We start from the raw sequence: 16382 nt of genomic DNA, 5'->3' as shown, positions 1-16382 counted from the left end.
GGTGGAGGTGTATGGACAAAGCAGACATGACCTTCCATCATGGGTCCAGCCAGAGAAGGAGCTCAGCTGAGGTTCATCTTACTCAAACTTCCTGCCCCCCAGGGCCATTCTCCCCGCCCACCCCTACACATGCACACTCTAGGCCCCCTTGTTTCAGAGAATTTGCGATGAGAGGGTGGGAAGGGGCTGGCTCTTCCTCCTCTTGGCCCACTCTCCTTTCAGAGTTATCTCATGGGAGAAGACCACATGGCACAGGAATCTCTTCTCTACACCCCCACCCCCTTAGTCATTCGGGAATCCCCCACCCCCTGCCTTTTTTTTTTTTGGCCTTTTTTCCTGAGAAACCTCATTTGAGTACCCCTTCTTTGAAGGGGAATTCACACACTGGCCACACCGTCAGAGGCAAGGCCCAGCTGCAGGCTGGGGCAGGTGCACCTCACTCTGTGGGGACACAAACCCCATGGCTCTGGGGAAGTCCTGGTGGTCTCTTTCCTTGTGGTTGACGTTGTGGAATGATGTATTCTTTTTACGGAGGTGACATCTGCACACGATATGAACTGTGCAGCTCTAACGTCTAAGCTGTGTGAGCATCCCCGCCGTCCAGACACAGAGCATCTCGACCCTCCCTAAGAGTTCCTGCAGCACTGCTGCTCTGATAGATTCGTTTCAGGGCTGTGTTTCAAGGACCCTTCACCCGGTTGCCCTTTCACTTGAAATAGAGCCTACACCCCGTTATAAGACCTTCGTGATGCCACTACAGGTAGCCTGACCTGTCCAACCTCATGTCACGCCATTTTCTTGTTCCCCAGGGACTTTTCTATGACTCAGGGCCACCCCACATACTGTTCCCTCCTACTGAAATTCTCCTCCTCTAACTCCCTTTCCAGGGATCTAGGGGCTCACTTCTGCCCATCCTTCAGGTCCCAGCTGAAAAGACACTCCCCTGGGATGTCTCGGGTGTCCCCTTGTGCCCCTCACCAACGTGCCTTCCTAGTGCATCTCCCCAAATGCCCGTGTGCTCTGGTGCTTCAACTGCGTTCTCTCTTGGCCGGTATAACATTGTGTGCTGGCTTACTGGCTGCCTGTCCCATAGGCCTGTCAGTGCACAGTCGTTCATGCACACGATCACTCAGCCCACAGTGTCTACTGGGGATGGGCTCTGTCCTAGGGGCTGGCAGTCCCACTGAATCACACAGAGAGCATCTCCAACCTACAGATTTGTATGCTAGTGGACTCTCCAGGGAGGAGACCTGGTGGTGAAGTGGTTCCGAGTCGAGCTGAGGCTGGCATGGTTGGCAGTTTGAAGCCACCAGCAACTCCTCGGGAGGAAGACTGGCTTCTACCCCCATGGGCAGGTACACTCTGGGAAACCCACAGGGGGGGTCACTATGAGTCAGCATCCACTCGATGGCAGTGAGTTCGGTATTTTTGGGGGCCTCTCTAGGGAGCTTGACAACAAATGGAGCCGGAAGTAAGGAGAGGCAAACCCGGTGGTGGTGAGGACTGCTAAGGAAAGTAGAGCAGGAGGGGCTAAGAGAGACTTCTCAGGCCAGCAAGGGCGATGGGGCCCCCTGGTCAGGTGACATTTTAGCAGAGACCAGGAGGCCACCAAGGAGAAACCACTTGTGTATCAGAAGGGGGGGGGGGCACATTGCGAGCACTGCTCCTCCACACAAGAACGTGCCTGAGTGCTCCCGACAGCCAGGAGGAGGGGAGCGGGAGTCCCGGAAGTGCCAGGGATTCCCACAGCAGCAGAGGAGAAGGGTGCGTAGAGTGGTGGTGGGGATGGGGAGCTGGAGGCCACTGCAAAGACCTGGCCCGTTCTGAGTGAGAGGAACAGGGGGCCGCCTGGAGACCAGTCCCTGCTATGACAAGAACCCTCTGGAGAGGAGAGGGTAGCTGTAGCAATAGGAGTGGAGAGGCTCCATACCGGTCATATTCTAGATACAAGAGAGTTTCAAAATGCTGTTGGGGGAAAAAATTCTATTATCTTTTCATCCCATTGTCCTATGAATGCTCTGAAGGCCCTTTGCGTCTCTTCTGAAGGTCAAACCCCACAGAGCTTGCTTACAGACCTGGCTGGGGAACATGAAGGAAAAGACGTCGGTCAAGGTTGCCGCCCGAGAAACCTATGTGAACTGGGGCTGCCCTAAAGGAGGGGCTCCCTGTCTGACCCCAGTTCCGTGCCTAGGCGGACAGGATAGGTGAGACGGAGCGAGCTACCAGGTTGGAAGACACACCCTTGGAAGTTGCCCACCTGTAAGTGTGAGACTCCCATAAAGAAGGACCCGTGGCTGCTTGGCCACTAACTTTTACCCAGCGCCTAGAACATTCCAATAGCTGACATGCAAATGAATGGCGAGAGCAAAGAGCCACCCACTTTCTTGTCGCAAGTTGCTGATTTAGGCTCTGGTCCCATCGCCTTCAAACCACCGCCCCAAGAGCCCTGGGACAATGTCACGGAATGAGAGGGACCAAAGCAGCAAGGTGGACCGACTCATGGTCAAGGTGGACCATGCCCTCAGATGCGTCTTCTTTCACAACTCCGTGTGATTGCCTCAGAAGCCAAGCCCTCACTTCTCTGCGTCCATAGTGCACGGGCAGAGCGCGCTTAGCTTAGCCCGGAGCCGGGGCAGAGCTGCTGGCCTGAAGTCAGGAAGCCAGGAAGCCAGGCGCCCTTCTCCTGCCTCACTGTGGGTGGTCGCTGCTGCCAAGGAGAAGAGGTCTCGGAGCGTGCGCAGTGATGTGAACACGGGCCACATCTGCAAAACTCAAGCTGCAAACAGGCCCTGGATGGGCTCCCATGACACTCAACACACACCCATCGCCGAATGACCGCCACGGTGCCCACACCTCGCAGAACGCCTTGTTGACCCTGCAGTGGGGAAGCCTCCGCTTGGCAGCTGCCTCTTACAAAGGTGCACGGTTCCCGTGGCCTAGCTGCGGTATCTACAGGTGGTTAGGGTTTCGAAGTCATTCCTAGGTATCCAATGACAGGCGCTTCAGATCCAGAGAGGGGGGTTCAATGGAACAGTGGGAGGGGTCAAGCCCGGGGAACACAGGCCATGGGGAAGCAGGTGGCGGCTGACTGCCTTCGCCCATGCCCTGATGGTGAACAATTAAATCCCATTGATCTCCTCCTATTGGGGTGAGGGAGTCCCCAACACTCGAAAAGTTCCTCAGGAGCAACTTTGCAATGGTAGAAAATATTAACGACAGACAGACAGTGGGGCACTGGGGCTCCTTGTCCCATGTCAGGACTGAAGAGAATGCATTTTCCAGTGGGTCTATATAATGGGGCTTACAGATCTTTCATAAGGCATGTACATCATACAGCTAACATATGCACAGTCAATGGGCAATATCATAAGTGAGCAACAATAAACAGACAATGAGGTGATTCAGCGTCTTGACTTAGTGCTAGTTGACTTTTAACCCCCCTGAGCCCTCCCTAGGGGTAGCTACATTTAATGGTGGGTTGGCTATAGAGCAGCGGTTCTCAACCTGGGGGTCTCTACCCCTTTGGGGGTCAAATAACCCTTTCGCAGGGATTGCCCAATTCATAACAGTAACAAAATGACAGTTATGAGGTAGCAATGAAAATAATTTTATGGTTTGGGGGTCACACCACACGACGAACTGTATGAAAGGGTCACGGCTTTAGGAAGGTTGAGAACCACTGCTCTAGAGCCTGATTGTTCGCATCTATAGACAACCTCAGGCACAGTGAAGTAGCCAGACACAGAAATGATTCATCTGTGTCATAGCTCCTTTACAACAGCTCCTTTGTGGGGGGTTATTGGAGGGGCTGTGTCCAGTCCTGAGAATATATATCAAGACTTATTTATATCTCATAACCATGAGAATCTTCCCCCACCAGACCCGTCGTGGTGAGCATAGATGATTTAGCTGCATTACATTCTAACCCAGGCCCACAGTTTACCACATCCTCCCTTCCCACTGTGCCCTAACTCTCCACTGACTGCTTCCTCTTCCCGGGTTCTCTGGCCCAATGGTCCAGGGAAGAAATTCCTGCCACAGAAGAGTGATTCCCTGGGACAGAGGGAGGAAGACTCTTCACATTCCCAGAGGTTGTTCTCATGAGAGGCTCTGTCCTGCACATACTACTTCCAACTCCACTCTGGTTTTAAATCCATTTACACCCTGGCGAGTGAGACGCTTGGTCCCGTGGGTCACACGGTGACTCATTTCCCCACTGTTTGGAGCTGTCCCTCAGGTCTCAAGCATGTCTGTGTAAAAGTCACTGTCACTGGCTGGGCGGGGTCTGCATGTGCTGTTCATGGGATCGCTATGGGTAGGCACCAACCCATCAGTACGTGACAACAACATTCAGCTATTGGGAACTTGGTGGCACTGACAGGTACGTTACACACAAGGCCAGTGTTCAAACCCACCAGCTGATCCTCTGGAGGAAGACGAGGCTATCTTCTGCTCCTGTAGACTTACAGCCTCAGGAACCCTGCACCGCAGCGTTTCCCAAAGAGGGTGCTTCTGCCCCCTGGGGAGTGGGCACTGGTGCAAAGCAAATGCCGACACTTTTTCCTACATTATGAACGGTTCCAGTTTTTTAATGGCTAGGGTGGCGCTAAGTATTCTTCTTCTTTCCCCTGAAAAGAGAGTGGTAAGCCAAGTACGTTTGGAAACCTATCCTATGTAGTGTCACTGTGAGCTGGAATCACAGTGGCAGTGGGTTGGGTTTACATGAAGTTCTATGCTTATCCCAAATGTCTAAGAGTTGATGCCATGAGTAGTCACAGGCTCGAATCCCAGCTCCATCCCTGGACTGGGTGACTGGGGTCGAGTTAGTTAACCTCTCTGCTACACCCCCCTCCCCATGTGTAGCACAGCATGGAAGATACTAGTCCCCCAAAGTGCTTGGGAGTATACACTGGATGGTGCATGTAAAGAATTTGCCACAGGGGATGGCGTACAGTAAGGTGGCTCATTGTTGTTTTATCCAGGACGGAGACTCATGGACTTCCAGACTAGCAGAGGAGTAGTACCTCCAACAGGGTTCCAGCTGTGTCACCTCCCTGACGTCCCAGGCTGGACACCATGACCTGGTGGTCACTCCCCTCTCTAGCGAGAATACAATATCCAGGAAATAAAACCCGGTTACTCTGAGGAGGTAAATCATAAAGTAATGGATTGGGTCTTCATGTTTTTTTCTGTTGAGAAGGGTGGTTTACAGGGGCTTTCACATTCTTTGAAGGTTTTTGTGTGTATGTGTGCTTTGTGTGGTTGTGCTAGTCTGGGTTGACTCAAGAAATAAATTCACAGACACTCATATGTGTATAAGAAAGAGCGCTACATAAAAGAGCAACCGCATATTGAGAAAACATCCCAGCCCATTCCAGATCAAGTCCAAAAGTCTGATATTAGCCCTTATGTTTGACACCAATCTATAAATTCCTCTTCAGACTCATACAACACATTCAATCAGGCCAAATGCAGGCAGATCACAGGCCAGTGGGTGGAAAGTCTTGTGGATCCAGTGGCAGTGGGAGCATCTCAGTGCTGGCAGAGGTCTCCACGCAACGTCTCCAGCTCTAGGACTCTGGCTGTCATCAGTGTGGCTCCATGTGGCTTGTCAACAGGATGGTAAAGCAGAGAGAGAGTGTTCCCCTCCTCCAGGGAGGAAGACAGGAATCCCCAGAATCCTCAGGAGAAAGCCATGCCCACACAGAGGCAGGATTGGCTGTGACCTGATTGACAGGCGAGACTCCACCCCTTCACTCAAGTTGACAGGAGATGACGTAACTGCCACAGTGGTCAAGGCACCTGAGCTCTGATGACAGCTGGAAGATGGGAACCAGTGTCGGTACCAATGGTGTCATTCCAAATGGCCTTGTTAGTGCTATCAAAGTCAGCACAGACCACATGGCCACCGTCCCCTCTGATGCACGAGGACCACCCAGCAGAGTGCGAGGACCACCCAGCAAAGTGCGGGGCTGTCTCACAGACAGGACATTGTTCCTGGGCTCCTCATTCACCTATGGACCTCTGCTCATCCACCAGCAGAGTATCCATGGGAGTCAGGACCTCCCCATGCTCCACACTTCCTCTCCTGTCCATTTCACTGTCTGTATTCACCCTGTCTACTTCCTGATGCTGGGTTTTCTTTTTTTAAGTGTGAAGGAAACACAGAGTTTCTATATAGCCCTGGTCCCCTCTGCACAATTACTCTCCTCACTAGCAACTTCCATTCATATGACACGTGTTACAACTGATGGACCAATACTGATGCGGGTTTTGACAGTGGCATACTGTCCTGTGTCCAGCATTACAGTATCATCCAGAACCATTTCACCACCTAACATGGTCCGGTGCTGCACCTGCTCACCTCAATCCCCTTCTCCATGCCCCCCTGGCAACCACTGACCTTCTCATCATCGCTGTAGCTTCATCTTTTCCAGCATGTCATAGAATTGTAATCCTGTAGGACACAGCTTTTTGAGACCGGTTTTGGCGGCTTAGCAATATGCCCTTGAGCCTCCTCCATGCCTTTTCATAGTTTGGTAACTCATTTCGTTAATTTAGGAGTAATACTTTCTTGTTAAGTGCTCAGATGCTACCTGAAAGGCTGCCAGTTCAAGTCCACCTAGGGGCACATCACAATCTCCTTCCAACAAACACGAAAGCCCCATGAGACACACAGGCATGGGGTCATTAACGCCACAGCGACTGGTTTGCCTTGGGTGTTGGAACAGATAGGCCTCAGTCCATCCATTCAAACGGAAGGTTACCTTGGCCGTTTCCCACCTTGGGCACATATGAATAATGCTTTGCCAGCAGAGCAAGAGACGGTGGGCAAGATCTAAGAACAGCAGAAGATACAATTTACAAGAGCCAGGGACTCAGCCCTTCTACAGAGCCCAATGTATTATGCTGCTTTGAACAGCATAGAGCAAGTTTTTGAGCAGCAATGAGCCATCCTTCACCCTGGACAAGAAATGAGGGGTAAAGGGGAAAGGGGAAACAGCCATACTGGATATAAGAATTGGAACGAAGGTAGATGTGGAAATTGTGAAATAAAAATCACTCCTCAAAGCAGTGCACACTGAGTCCACAGAAGGCAGGAATGCCACACGGACCACCAGTACCTACGTGAACTTCAATAACGCTCTTTTATTTCTCTGGGTTCTAAGCGCTGTGGCAATGGCTGTACAGACAACTCACAGGCGAAATGTATGCTCAAAGGGTTATTCGGGAAGTTACTAAGTTGCAATGCCAGTGAGAAATGGTCAGGGTAGTTGTTTACCAGGACAGGTTACTCGATGGGTCAGCAAACCGAGCTCCCTGAATTCAGTGCCCACTCCAGGAAGCCTCAGCCCAAAGGCAATAGGCTCCACTTCCATGAGTTGGCAGGTCCAACTTCCCTAATTAAGTGCCCAGAGGCACCCCACTCTGAAAACCAGCCTCCTGCACAAAAGCACTCAGCTGTACGTGCTCCATGGGTTGGGAAGTCCATCACTCTGGTCCATGCTCTAGCTCTGGCTCTGGTTCTGCTGCTGCTCCGCTAAGAGTCTAGCTGTCATCTGCAGCCAGGAGGTTCACTGCGCAGGGATCTTGAGTGCAGATGATGTGCTCCACACCTGGCTCTTGCTGGTCATGAGGTCCCTCCTGCTGCTTCTCAGAAGGCTCATTTTACATGCAGCAGGATGGCACTCCAGGAAGCTTGTTTATATTCACAGGTGAATCCTATCTGTATCCTCCCCCACCTTCCTACCAGACCCACTTGGGGAAAGGTCATTTGGTAGGAGTGAAGAGACTTTGGTTGAAAGAGCCACATTAAATATTAGTCACTGCTCCTCCAGTCCCCACTAAGGCTTTAATAAGGGTGGCTCCCCAGCCTGGAGCACAGGACAGGGACCTGGCTGGAGATATAAGTCAGCAGTTGAGCTTGCTGGTGGCTCAAAACAATGGCCTTTAAAGCATTCAAGACAAACGTGTTAAATTACTTAGGTCATCCTGTGAAATTAGTGAGCAAGCCAGCCCCATCACATGCACTCAGCAGTTTTGACCCCCTGTATCAAAACACACACACACACACACAATTAAATAAGCCCACTGCCATCTATTCCATACCAACGCCTCACAACGCTAGATCGGCTTTCTGAGGCTGTCAATCTTGTTGGGAGCTGAGGGCCTTGTCTTGCTCCTGAGGAAAGGCTAGAGCAGTGGTTCCCCACCTCTCTAATGCCGCGACCCTTTCATACAGTTCCTCATGTGGTGATGACCCTCCCAACCAATTATGTTCATTGCTACTTCAACACTGTCATTTTGCTACTGTGATGAATCGTCATGTAAATATCTGATAGGTAGGATGTATTTTCATAGTTACAAACCGAACATCATGAAAGCATCATGATGAATCACAAAAACAATATGTCATTATATATTATGAACTATTTATTTCTAATGACAAATAAATGAAATTTTGCCTTAAAGCATGGTGTAGTATGGGTAACAGTCTTCAAGCCAAAGGCGGAGAGAGGAGCGGTGTCTCAGTTCCTAAGACTATCAGAAATAGGTGTTTTCCGGTGGTCTTAGACGACCCCTGTGAAAGGGTCCTTCAGCCCCCAAAGGGGTTGTGACCCACAGGTTGAGAACCACTGGGCAAGTGGGTTTAAACCCCTAACCTTTCGGCTTGCAGTCTAACACTGACCCCACAACAACAGCACCAAACACCAAGCCAAATTCACAGCATTAAGTCCATTCCGGCTTAAAAGTGCTGACGGTGACCCCACAGGACGGAGTGCCACTGCCCCTGTGAGTTTCTGAGACTGGAACTCTGGACAAGAGTAGGAAGCCCCATCTTTCTCCCTCGGAGCAGCTGGTAGTTTTGAATTGCTGACCTATATATAGTTCATGACCCACAGCCTAACCTAGCCTGTCCCCAGGGCCCACCGCAATGCCAGGAGGAGGAGGAAACTCTGCAGCTCACGACAGATGGGAGAGGTGGGTGGCTCCTCTTCTTCGTCTTTTAAAAAAATGTTCACAACCTACCAATTTCCCAGACTGCTGCCTTGTACAAAACTCAGAAATTCCCGGCGAGCGGGCCGGGTTGAGGAGCAGACGGCTAACTCAAGGGCCCCTCGGGCTACTCTCTCTCCCCTGAATCCTCAGTGAGGAGGAGGAGGAATTGTAGTTGTGTAAAGAACATAAAAAGGGGACTCACGATAGTCTGATAGTCTAGCTCTGCTTCTCCCGGACTGTCTGCCTTTGAGAAGTGACTTTGCCTCACGACGTCTCTGGTGCCTCCTACACCAAATAAAGATGCCACAGCTGCCTCATCATTCAAGGGCGCCGGGTTTAAATGTCAGGGCCCGCTGAAACGATCGGTTATCAGAAAAGTCCTCTCCCAAGCGATTGAGCACCCAAGGGAAACGCTGGAAACACTTAGCGAGCGTGTCCTATGACCTTTCATCACTACGAAGTCTAGAGCAGTAACTCAAAGCACCGGGGGTTGCCACTGGCGAGCCACACTCAGAAACGGCGGAGGGTGGCAGGACTCTGGGTTGATAGCTCTCAACTCATTCTCACTCCCTCTGGGGCATTCGCTTTTTGAATGAAATGTCAAGCAGACTTGTCGGGAATTCCTAAAACCCCAAACTCCCAAGAAGCTCTCTTCCTTTCTCCCAAACTCATTTCCTTACTTGCCTTCGCCTGCTCCCAGCTTCGAATTTCAGACCATTAAATTCTAGGTTAATGTCGTTTGACTAGAATGAAAACCTCAAAGGAGGTCTGCAACAATGAAATGAGCCAATGCCTCAGTGGTAGCCCTTAGAGCAGCGGTTCTCAACCTGGGGGTGGAACGACTGTTTTCACAGGGGTCGCCTAAGACCCGATTTCTGATGGTCTTCGGAACCGAGACACCGCTCCTCTATCCATTTCCAGGTGGGTCCGCCGACAAGCAGGTACGGCCACCTACAGGATCACCACCATGTGAGGTATGAAAGGGTGGCAGCCTTAGGAAGGTCGACAGTCACTGCCTTATAGGGACTTCTTGGCCTCTCCCTTCAAGAGAGAGCCTGCTTCTAGGGGTATTGTCAGCTGACACAGCCAGCGGCCTCCATGGAGGCAGGTCCGTCTTCTTCCACACAGACTTGTCTGTTGGGAGGAGTCTCGGCCCTGGGGCCCCGTCTGCCTGGCCCAGACTTTCCGAACTGTGCTGTAGTCTGAACCTTTGCTCATCCTATCCATCCTGCTTTGAGGCTCTCCCCACCTAGCGCACAGGCACTTCCTGTTCGGTTTAAAGTCTTGTCCTGTGCTTCCCAAAGGACCTGAACTGGCACAGCATCTCAAGGACTAGGCCCAGAATGACCCAAACCACCCAAAGCGCTGCCATCGAGTGGATTCTGACTCACAAGGGCCCCGCAGGGCAGAGTGGAATTGCCCTGTTGGGTTTCTAAGGCTGTCTACCTTTACGTGAGTGGACCGCCTCCTCTTTCGCCCTGGAAGTGGCTGGTGGGCTGGGACTGCCGCTCCTGTGGTTAGAGCCTGAGCCCTAAGCCACTGTGCCACGAGGGCTCCTTTGGACACAGAAGGAACATTCTGGAAAGGCTGGCTGTTCTGTTGTCCCGCCAATTACAACTTGATGACGTGGATGGCCCCACTTTCACCAGATGTTCCTCGAGGCCCCTGCTGTCCTGATGATGGTGGGATCTGAGCGTCTGAGTCCTCAGTGGAACCTTGGGCCTTGTCTCCACCCCCACCCACCCCCAGACCGCCCTCTCCCTCTGTGGCCATGCTCCAAACATAAGGTGACCAGACACCCCGCTTTTGGCGGGACAGTCCCGATTTTTAACAATTTTCCTGCGTCCTGTGGCATTTTTAAAAAGTCCCGATTTTTGGAAAGAATGCACGGCAAGCTAGGGTATACGGGTTTCAGCTGCCTTGTGGCTCTTTCGCCAGGATATGAGTTTTATCAATGGTGTCCCGCTTTACCAATGTTAAAATCTGGTCACCTTATCCAAGCAGAAGACGCTTTTCTGATGCTTCACGATGCCACGGCAATGTCAAAACCACATAAGGACCTGTTGATAAAGTCCTGAAAACTTCAGAAGGAGTTGGAGAGATGGGTCTTCATAGGCCTTCATCGTAACAAGCACAAGCACCACAGACCCAAGGAGCTTTCTTGAAAGAGGCCATGGTGAAAGGTACAACGACTCAACCGGCCCTTCTCCAGGGTGCCCTTTGCCTGGCAGTTAGGGTCTACCCTTTGTTTGTGCTTTACTGGCACACCTGGAGGTATAAAAGCGACTAGACAGACACTCATGAGCCTGTGGCCTTTAAAAAATGCCCACGAGAGCTTTGGGAACACATTTCAGTGACAGGCCTCACACATACTCCCAAGAAGCAGGTGATGATGACAGCCATACACAGTCTACCATGCCCGCAGAGCTCGGAAGCACACTGACTCAGTGTCCACAGCCAGCCCAGAGGAGCTCTCAACAATCTGATAATGGCCTGTCATCAACAAGGCTATTGATGGCCTGCTTATCTCGGCAGAGAAACAACCACTGCCAACAGCAATTAGGTGCTTAATAAAACTGGGCTTTGGAGACTCTACTGATGAAAAGAGTGTCCTGGATGGGCCAGGGGCTCGGCCATCAATCACAAGGAAGCCCACTGCTGGGTTTTGAAGCTAGGTTATTAGCCCCAGCTAGAGGAGGAGGGTCAACAAAGACAAAAGGCAAGTGCTGGTGTGGATCCTGGCACACTCAGCAGGGGGTGGGGGGATGTCTCAGGCAAGACTGGGGATGGTCACAAGTCAGCCCACTTCACAAAGCCAAAGGGGTGGGGGCTCAGCACTGCTTCCTGTAGCTGTCATTTGTGTATCGCTGATGAAATCATCCAGAGAGGAGAGTCGGCACTCATCACATCTCCATGCCCATCACCTTTGGAGAAGCAGGTTGGCGGGGGTGGGGGGTGGGGGTCTATCAAATTAGGAGGAGAAATCAATGGGATGATAATAGAAACTACTCTTCTGTGGTCCCCACCCGTTTCTCTTATGCCAGGGAAGAGAAGGAACCTCAGCGTGGGTGACAGACCTGGACCTAGAACCCGGTTCTGAGCCTACCCTGGCTGGGTGGCCATAGGTAAGCTGCTTCTGTCTCTGAGACTCAGTTTCCTCATTTGGAATTCAAGGAGAAGAGTAAATAATCAACAGATAGATTGCCATTATACGTGAGAGGTCTTAGACTACTGCCCAATCAATTCTTCACAGCCAACCACGAGCTGTCACATAATCTGTGGCAGATGCATTGCTCGGATGATGAACGCGGTGCCCTCGTTTTGAACATCTGTTCTAAGAAATGAGAAGGGCTGGCCCTTTCTGCCATTAGTGTCCACGCCCACTTTCATTCAAATGTTGTCTGCGGCAGTGTCATACAGAGGCCACATGATGGCTGGGTAACTTCGTAATCATATGGTCAACTAATCGCTCATCCCTTGATTAAATTCTGGACTCTGTCAAGTACTTCACCTCGATTGTCTGATCCTCAATGAAGTAAGGACCAGTAGTCACCCATTTTGCAGATTCGGTAAAAGTTAGCAACTGGCACAAGGTCAACTACCCTGGAAGCAGCAAAGGCTGCATTCAGATGCAGGCCGTCTGACTTGTAATCCCCGTGTTCAAACCACCGTGCCAAGAAAGAAGCTTTTCCATGGCTGACAACGTTCTGTTTTTCAGCGGGTAATATGATGAGTATTTGTCATTTGACTTTATGGGGTTTACTGAGTTAGTTTTATCTTATAATAGAAATGTTTTAAAGTTATTTGCAGGGGTATAAGTTTAGCACTTAATGCTTTGAGAAAAATTAAGTCTGTGTTTTTGCAACCAGCAGCCCAAACCCAAACCAGTCCTATTGCCTCTTTTAACTCACAGTCCCCTGCAGGATGGAGAAGTGCCCTGCTGTGTTTCTAAGGTTACAGAAGCAGACTCCCCCATATTTCTCCAGTAGAATGACTAGTGGATTTGAACCTCCTACTTAAGCCACCGCACCCTGGGGCTGCCTAGTTTGCAACCACATCCCCCAAACCACGTATTGCTATTGGGTCAGTTCCCACTTATGCCAACTCTCCAGAGCGTTTCTGAGACGATAAATCTTCAACAAAGCAGACAACTGCATCTTTCTCCCACCGAGCAGCTGTCCAGTTTGAACCACTGGCCTTGTGCTTAGCAACCCAATGTACCACAGTACCACAACTCACTCGCTCACTGCCATGGCGTCAGTTGGGCCTGAGGCTGTGAACGGGAGTCGAAAGCCTGGTCCTTTCTCCTGGGGAGCTGCGGATGGTTTCCAATGCAGCCCCACGCGTTACCAGAATGCCATCAGGGCTCCACAGTACACGGGCTCCTTGTTAAAAGAATAAATAAATGGACCACAGAGGTGCCTACTATGAGTTGCCTCTGTTAAGAGGACAGTGTGCTCACTACAGAAGCAACAGAAATTATAGTGTCAGTCTCTGGCAAGCGGTGCCACTGCTGCTCCAGAGCACATTAGGGGGAAAATGAGAAAAGGATGCAAGGAAAATGTTTTCACTTGGCATCTCCCGATTCTTCCCCGGCTGTACCCTGCAGTTCGCTCAGCATTTCTTTATGTGTATTCTTCATCTAGCTGGCCCTCAGACTATTTACCGCCCCCAGCCCCCATCTTTTGTCTTTCTCAACCTTCTCTCAACTTGTTCCCGTCTCTGTGCCTCTCTCTCCTGCTACACAGACAGGGAGACCACTGGTTAGTGCTCGGATTTGCTGAGTGTTATAGGTGAGCCTTAGTCGTCATTAGCAATGGCTAGGTGGACTGGGAGCCACCTCTGTCCTCTCTAAAAGCCACTCCCTGGTTAGGTGCCCGTTGGCTCACATGTCCCTTCATTTTAGGGGCTTCATGTTTCCTGGTTTATAAAAAGCTTCCCTGCCTTATGGAAGTTTGGGGTGCATGAGGTTTTATCTGGTGCAGGACTAAGAAGAAAATGAGGTGTTTGAGCACAATGGTCCCAAAGCATCTCGTTTATCCTGGTCTCCCTCTTGCTCTTCTCCCATCCCACACACGTCCAACAGAGAAATCACCAGCAGGGGAGGGCGATGCCTCAGTGGATGGCCCACATATGAGGATGGGCCCCCAGAGGCTGCAAGAAGCTAGAAACATCACCATCTAAGCCCAGGGTCTCTGGGCCTCATCCCCGGGATGAAGACAGCCTTCATATAATTTTGTACACTGGGTCATGATGCCTCAGTCTAATCACCAGTCCGAAACCAGGGGGAAATTCCCCTTCACTCTGCTAAAAAGACACTCCTGTATTCAATATAGGCAGTCCCTAGATTACCAATATTCAACTTACACACAACCTATAGTTTCGAAGCAGCTCTACAGAGCCTAGGGCATTGACAGTTCAAAGTACATACAATGGCTTTCCATAATAAAACCAGAGGGCGTGCATCAAAACAGTAGTAGCAGTTGTTCTGTATCATTATGGTGCAGATGGCTGTGATAGATAGGCTTATTGTGCCAACCTGCCCAATGAACACATGTGGGATTAACTGAAGGGTAGAGAGATAAATGGCTCAGCGAGCCTCACCTTTCTTGTCTCTTGCTTTTTGATGAACGGACCAGTGTGCGGCTGCCTTAGTTGGTTCTTTGCCTCAACTTGCAAGCTACACTACCTGTGGGACACCCAATCCATGGACTATGTCACTGTAGTTTGCATTTCCTTCAAGACCTGCTTCCCCACGCTACTGGAGCATACATTGCTTGAGCTGGGGACTGCCGGACCCTGTCATCTGGCTGACTGTTGGTGACCTGCCTTGCTGTTTGCTGCCTATGGCCGGATAGCCTGCATTGTTCTACAGAGGACTCAGCTGTCTGCTTCCTTGACTTGTACCCAGCGGCCCTCAAGACTTGAAGGACTGCCAGTGTATTAGCTGTCTCACGGAAGTGAGTTGCACTGAGCACTTTGTACTGCTCTATAGACTAATTAGCTGTTCATTCCTTATGCTGTATATATCTATCTATATAAATATACATAAAATCATAAGTGTCCTGGTTTTGTTTCTCTAGAGAACCCTGCCTAACATAATGGCTTACATAAAGTATACCTGAAAGTAGTTCTTTAATGTTTCCCATACCCAGAAAGGTACACGATATTCTCTATGGTGTAACCTAAGCCCTGATGGGCCACAAGGTCAACAGTTTGAATCCACCAGTCTCTCTGAGGGAGAAAGATGAGGCTGCCTGAGCCCACAAAGACTGACAATCTTGGAAACCCTAGACTGACAATCTTGGAAACCCTAGGGAGTGATATTACTCTGTCCTGTAGGGTCATTAGGATACGGAATCGACTGATGAACATGGAATGTGGTTTTGGATAAGGCAAACATCCGATTAACTGATGTTCGATTAACTGATGTTCGCTAGGAACCATACCTAACTTCTCTGACTCATTCAAACGTGACTTAAAAACAGACTTCAGAACGAACCTCATCTGCAATCTGGGGTCTGTCTAGAGCTGGATACAGGATGTTCCTCTGCGGGCACCTCACCTACCTCCTGCAAGTATGATCGCCTTTCACCACAGGCTGGGCAGGCTTGACGCCATCGTCAACACATCTGGCCAGATGTTCATAATTCCACAGTGCTCTGTCTGCCCCCCAAACCTCGTGAATCAAAGACTTCTTCCATGGAAAGCTTTGTGGAGCCATTATCACAAACAACAATCCTCCACCCACCTCTCTTGGACGTCACAGTTTAACCAGTTCCATTCTTGCAGCACCTACCTGTTGGTCTGTTCTGGAAGCAGGCTGGGACTCTTCATCCTTGACCTCTTCCCCTGGCCCTGAGAACACGGTTTCATCCTCTTCCTCCTCACTCTCTTCGGAACAGGAGTCAAACGTGTCGGCATAATACTCTTCAGCCACCAGTGGGTCCTCTGGTATCTCTGGGAAAACAAATTACAGCCAGGTCCCAGCAGTTATTAAGATTATAATGAGCTTAGGGTCCCTCCCTGCTTACCCAGAGAGGTTGTGTTTTGCTTGCACTGACAAAGCTGTCCTGGAGCGTAGAGTTGAATCTTAGCATCCTGAAAGTACTACCTGGTTGCATGTAATTAATGTTCCGCAATGAAAAATCAGAGGAATATAAGGGTGACTCCACCGTTGGAAGTTGGGGGGGGAGGGGCGGGCAACCAAAGCCACGAAACAAGAAGAGACCATCGGGTTTGAAAGCGGTACATTTGGAGACATGAACCCTTATGACCAACGAGGGGACTCAGGTACCACAGAGGCGATGCGATCACCTCATGCAAGTGAAAGCTGACCGAGGAATAAGGAAGACCACAGAGTGATGCCTTTGAGTTCTAGC

General features: G+C 50.5%; 1 protein-coding gene across 3 annotated transcripts in view; it reads right to left on the bottom strand.

Annotated features, from left to right (window-relative positions):
* NEK11 (NIMA related kinase 11) overlaps nucleotides 1-16382 on the bottom strand; it is a 295896-nt gene that overhangs the window by 97205 nt on the left and 182309 nt on the right. For all 3 annotated transcript variants that reach the window (XM_030887665.2, XM_045297456.1, XM_045297457.1), the window contains one exon: nucleotides 15800-15960. In XM_030887665.2, coding sequence (XP_030743525.1) covers nucleotides 15800-15960 — 161 coding nt within the window. The remainder of the gene's footprint in view (nucleotides 1-15799; nucleotides 15961-16382) is intronic.

Source organism: Echinops telfairi, unplaced genomic scaffold (genome assembly GCF_000313985.2).
Source record: "Echinops telfairi isolate 266 unplaced genomic scaffold, ASM31398v2 ScPeMD7_7420;HRSCAF=8458, whole genome shotgun sequence".
NCBI classification, from domain to species: domain Eukaryota; kingdom Metazoa; phylum Chordata; class Mammalia; order Afrosoricida; family Tenrecidae; genus Echinops; species Echinops telfairi.
The sequence above is the reverse complement of the archived record's forward strand: the minus strand, read 5'-3'. Positions and strand labels throughout refer to the sequence as shown.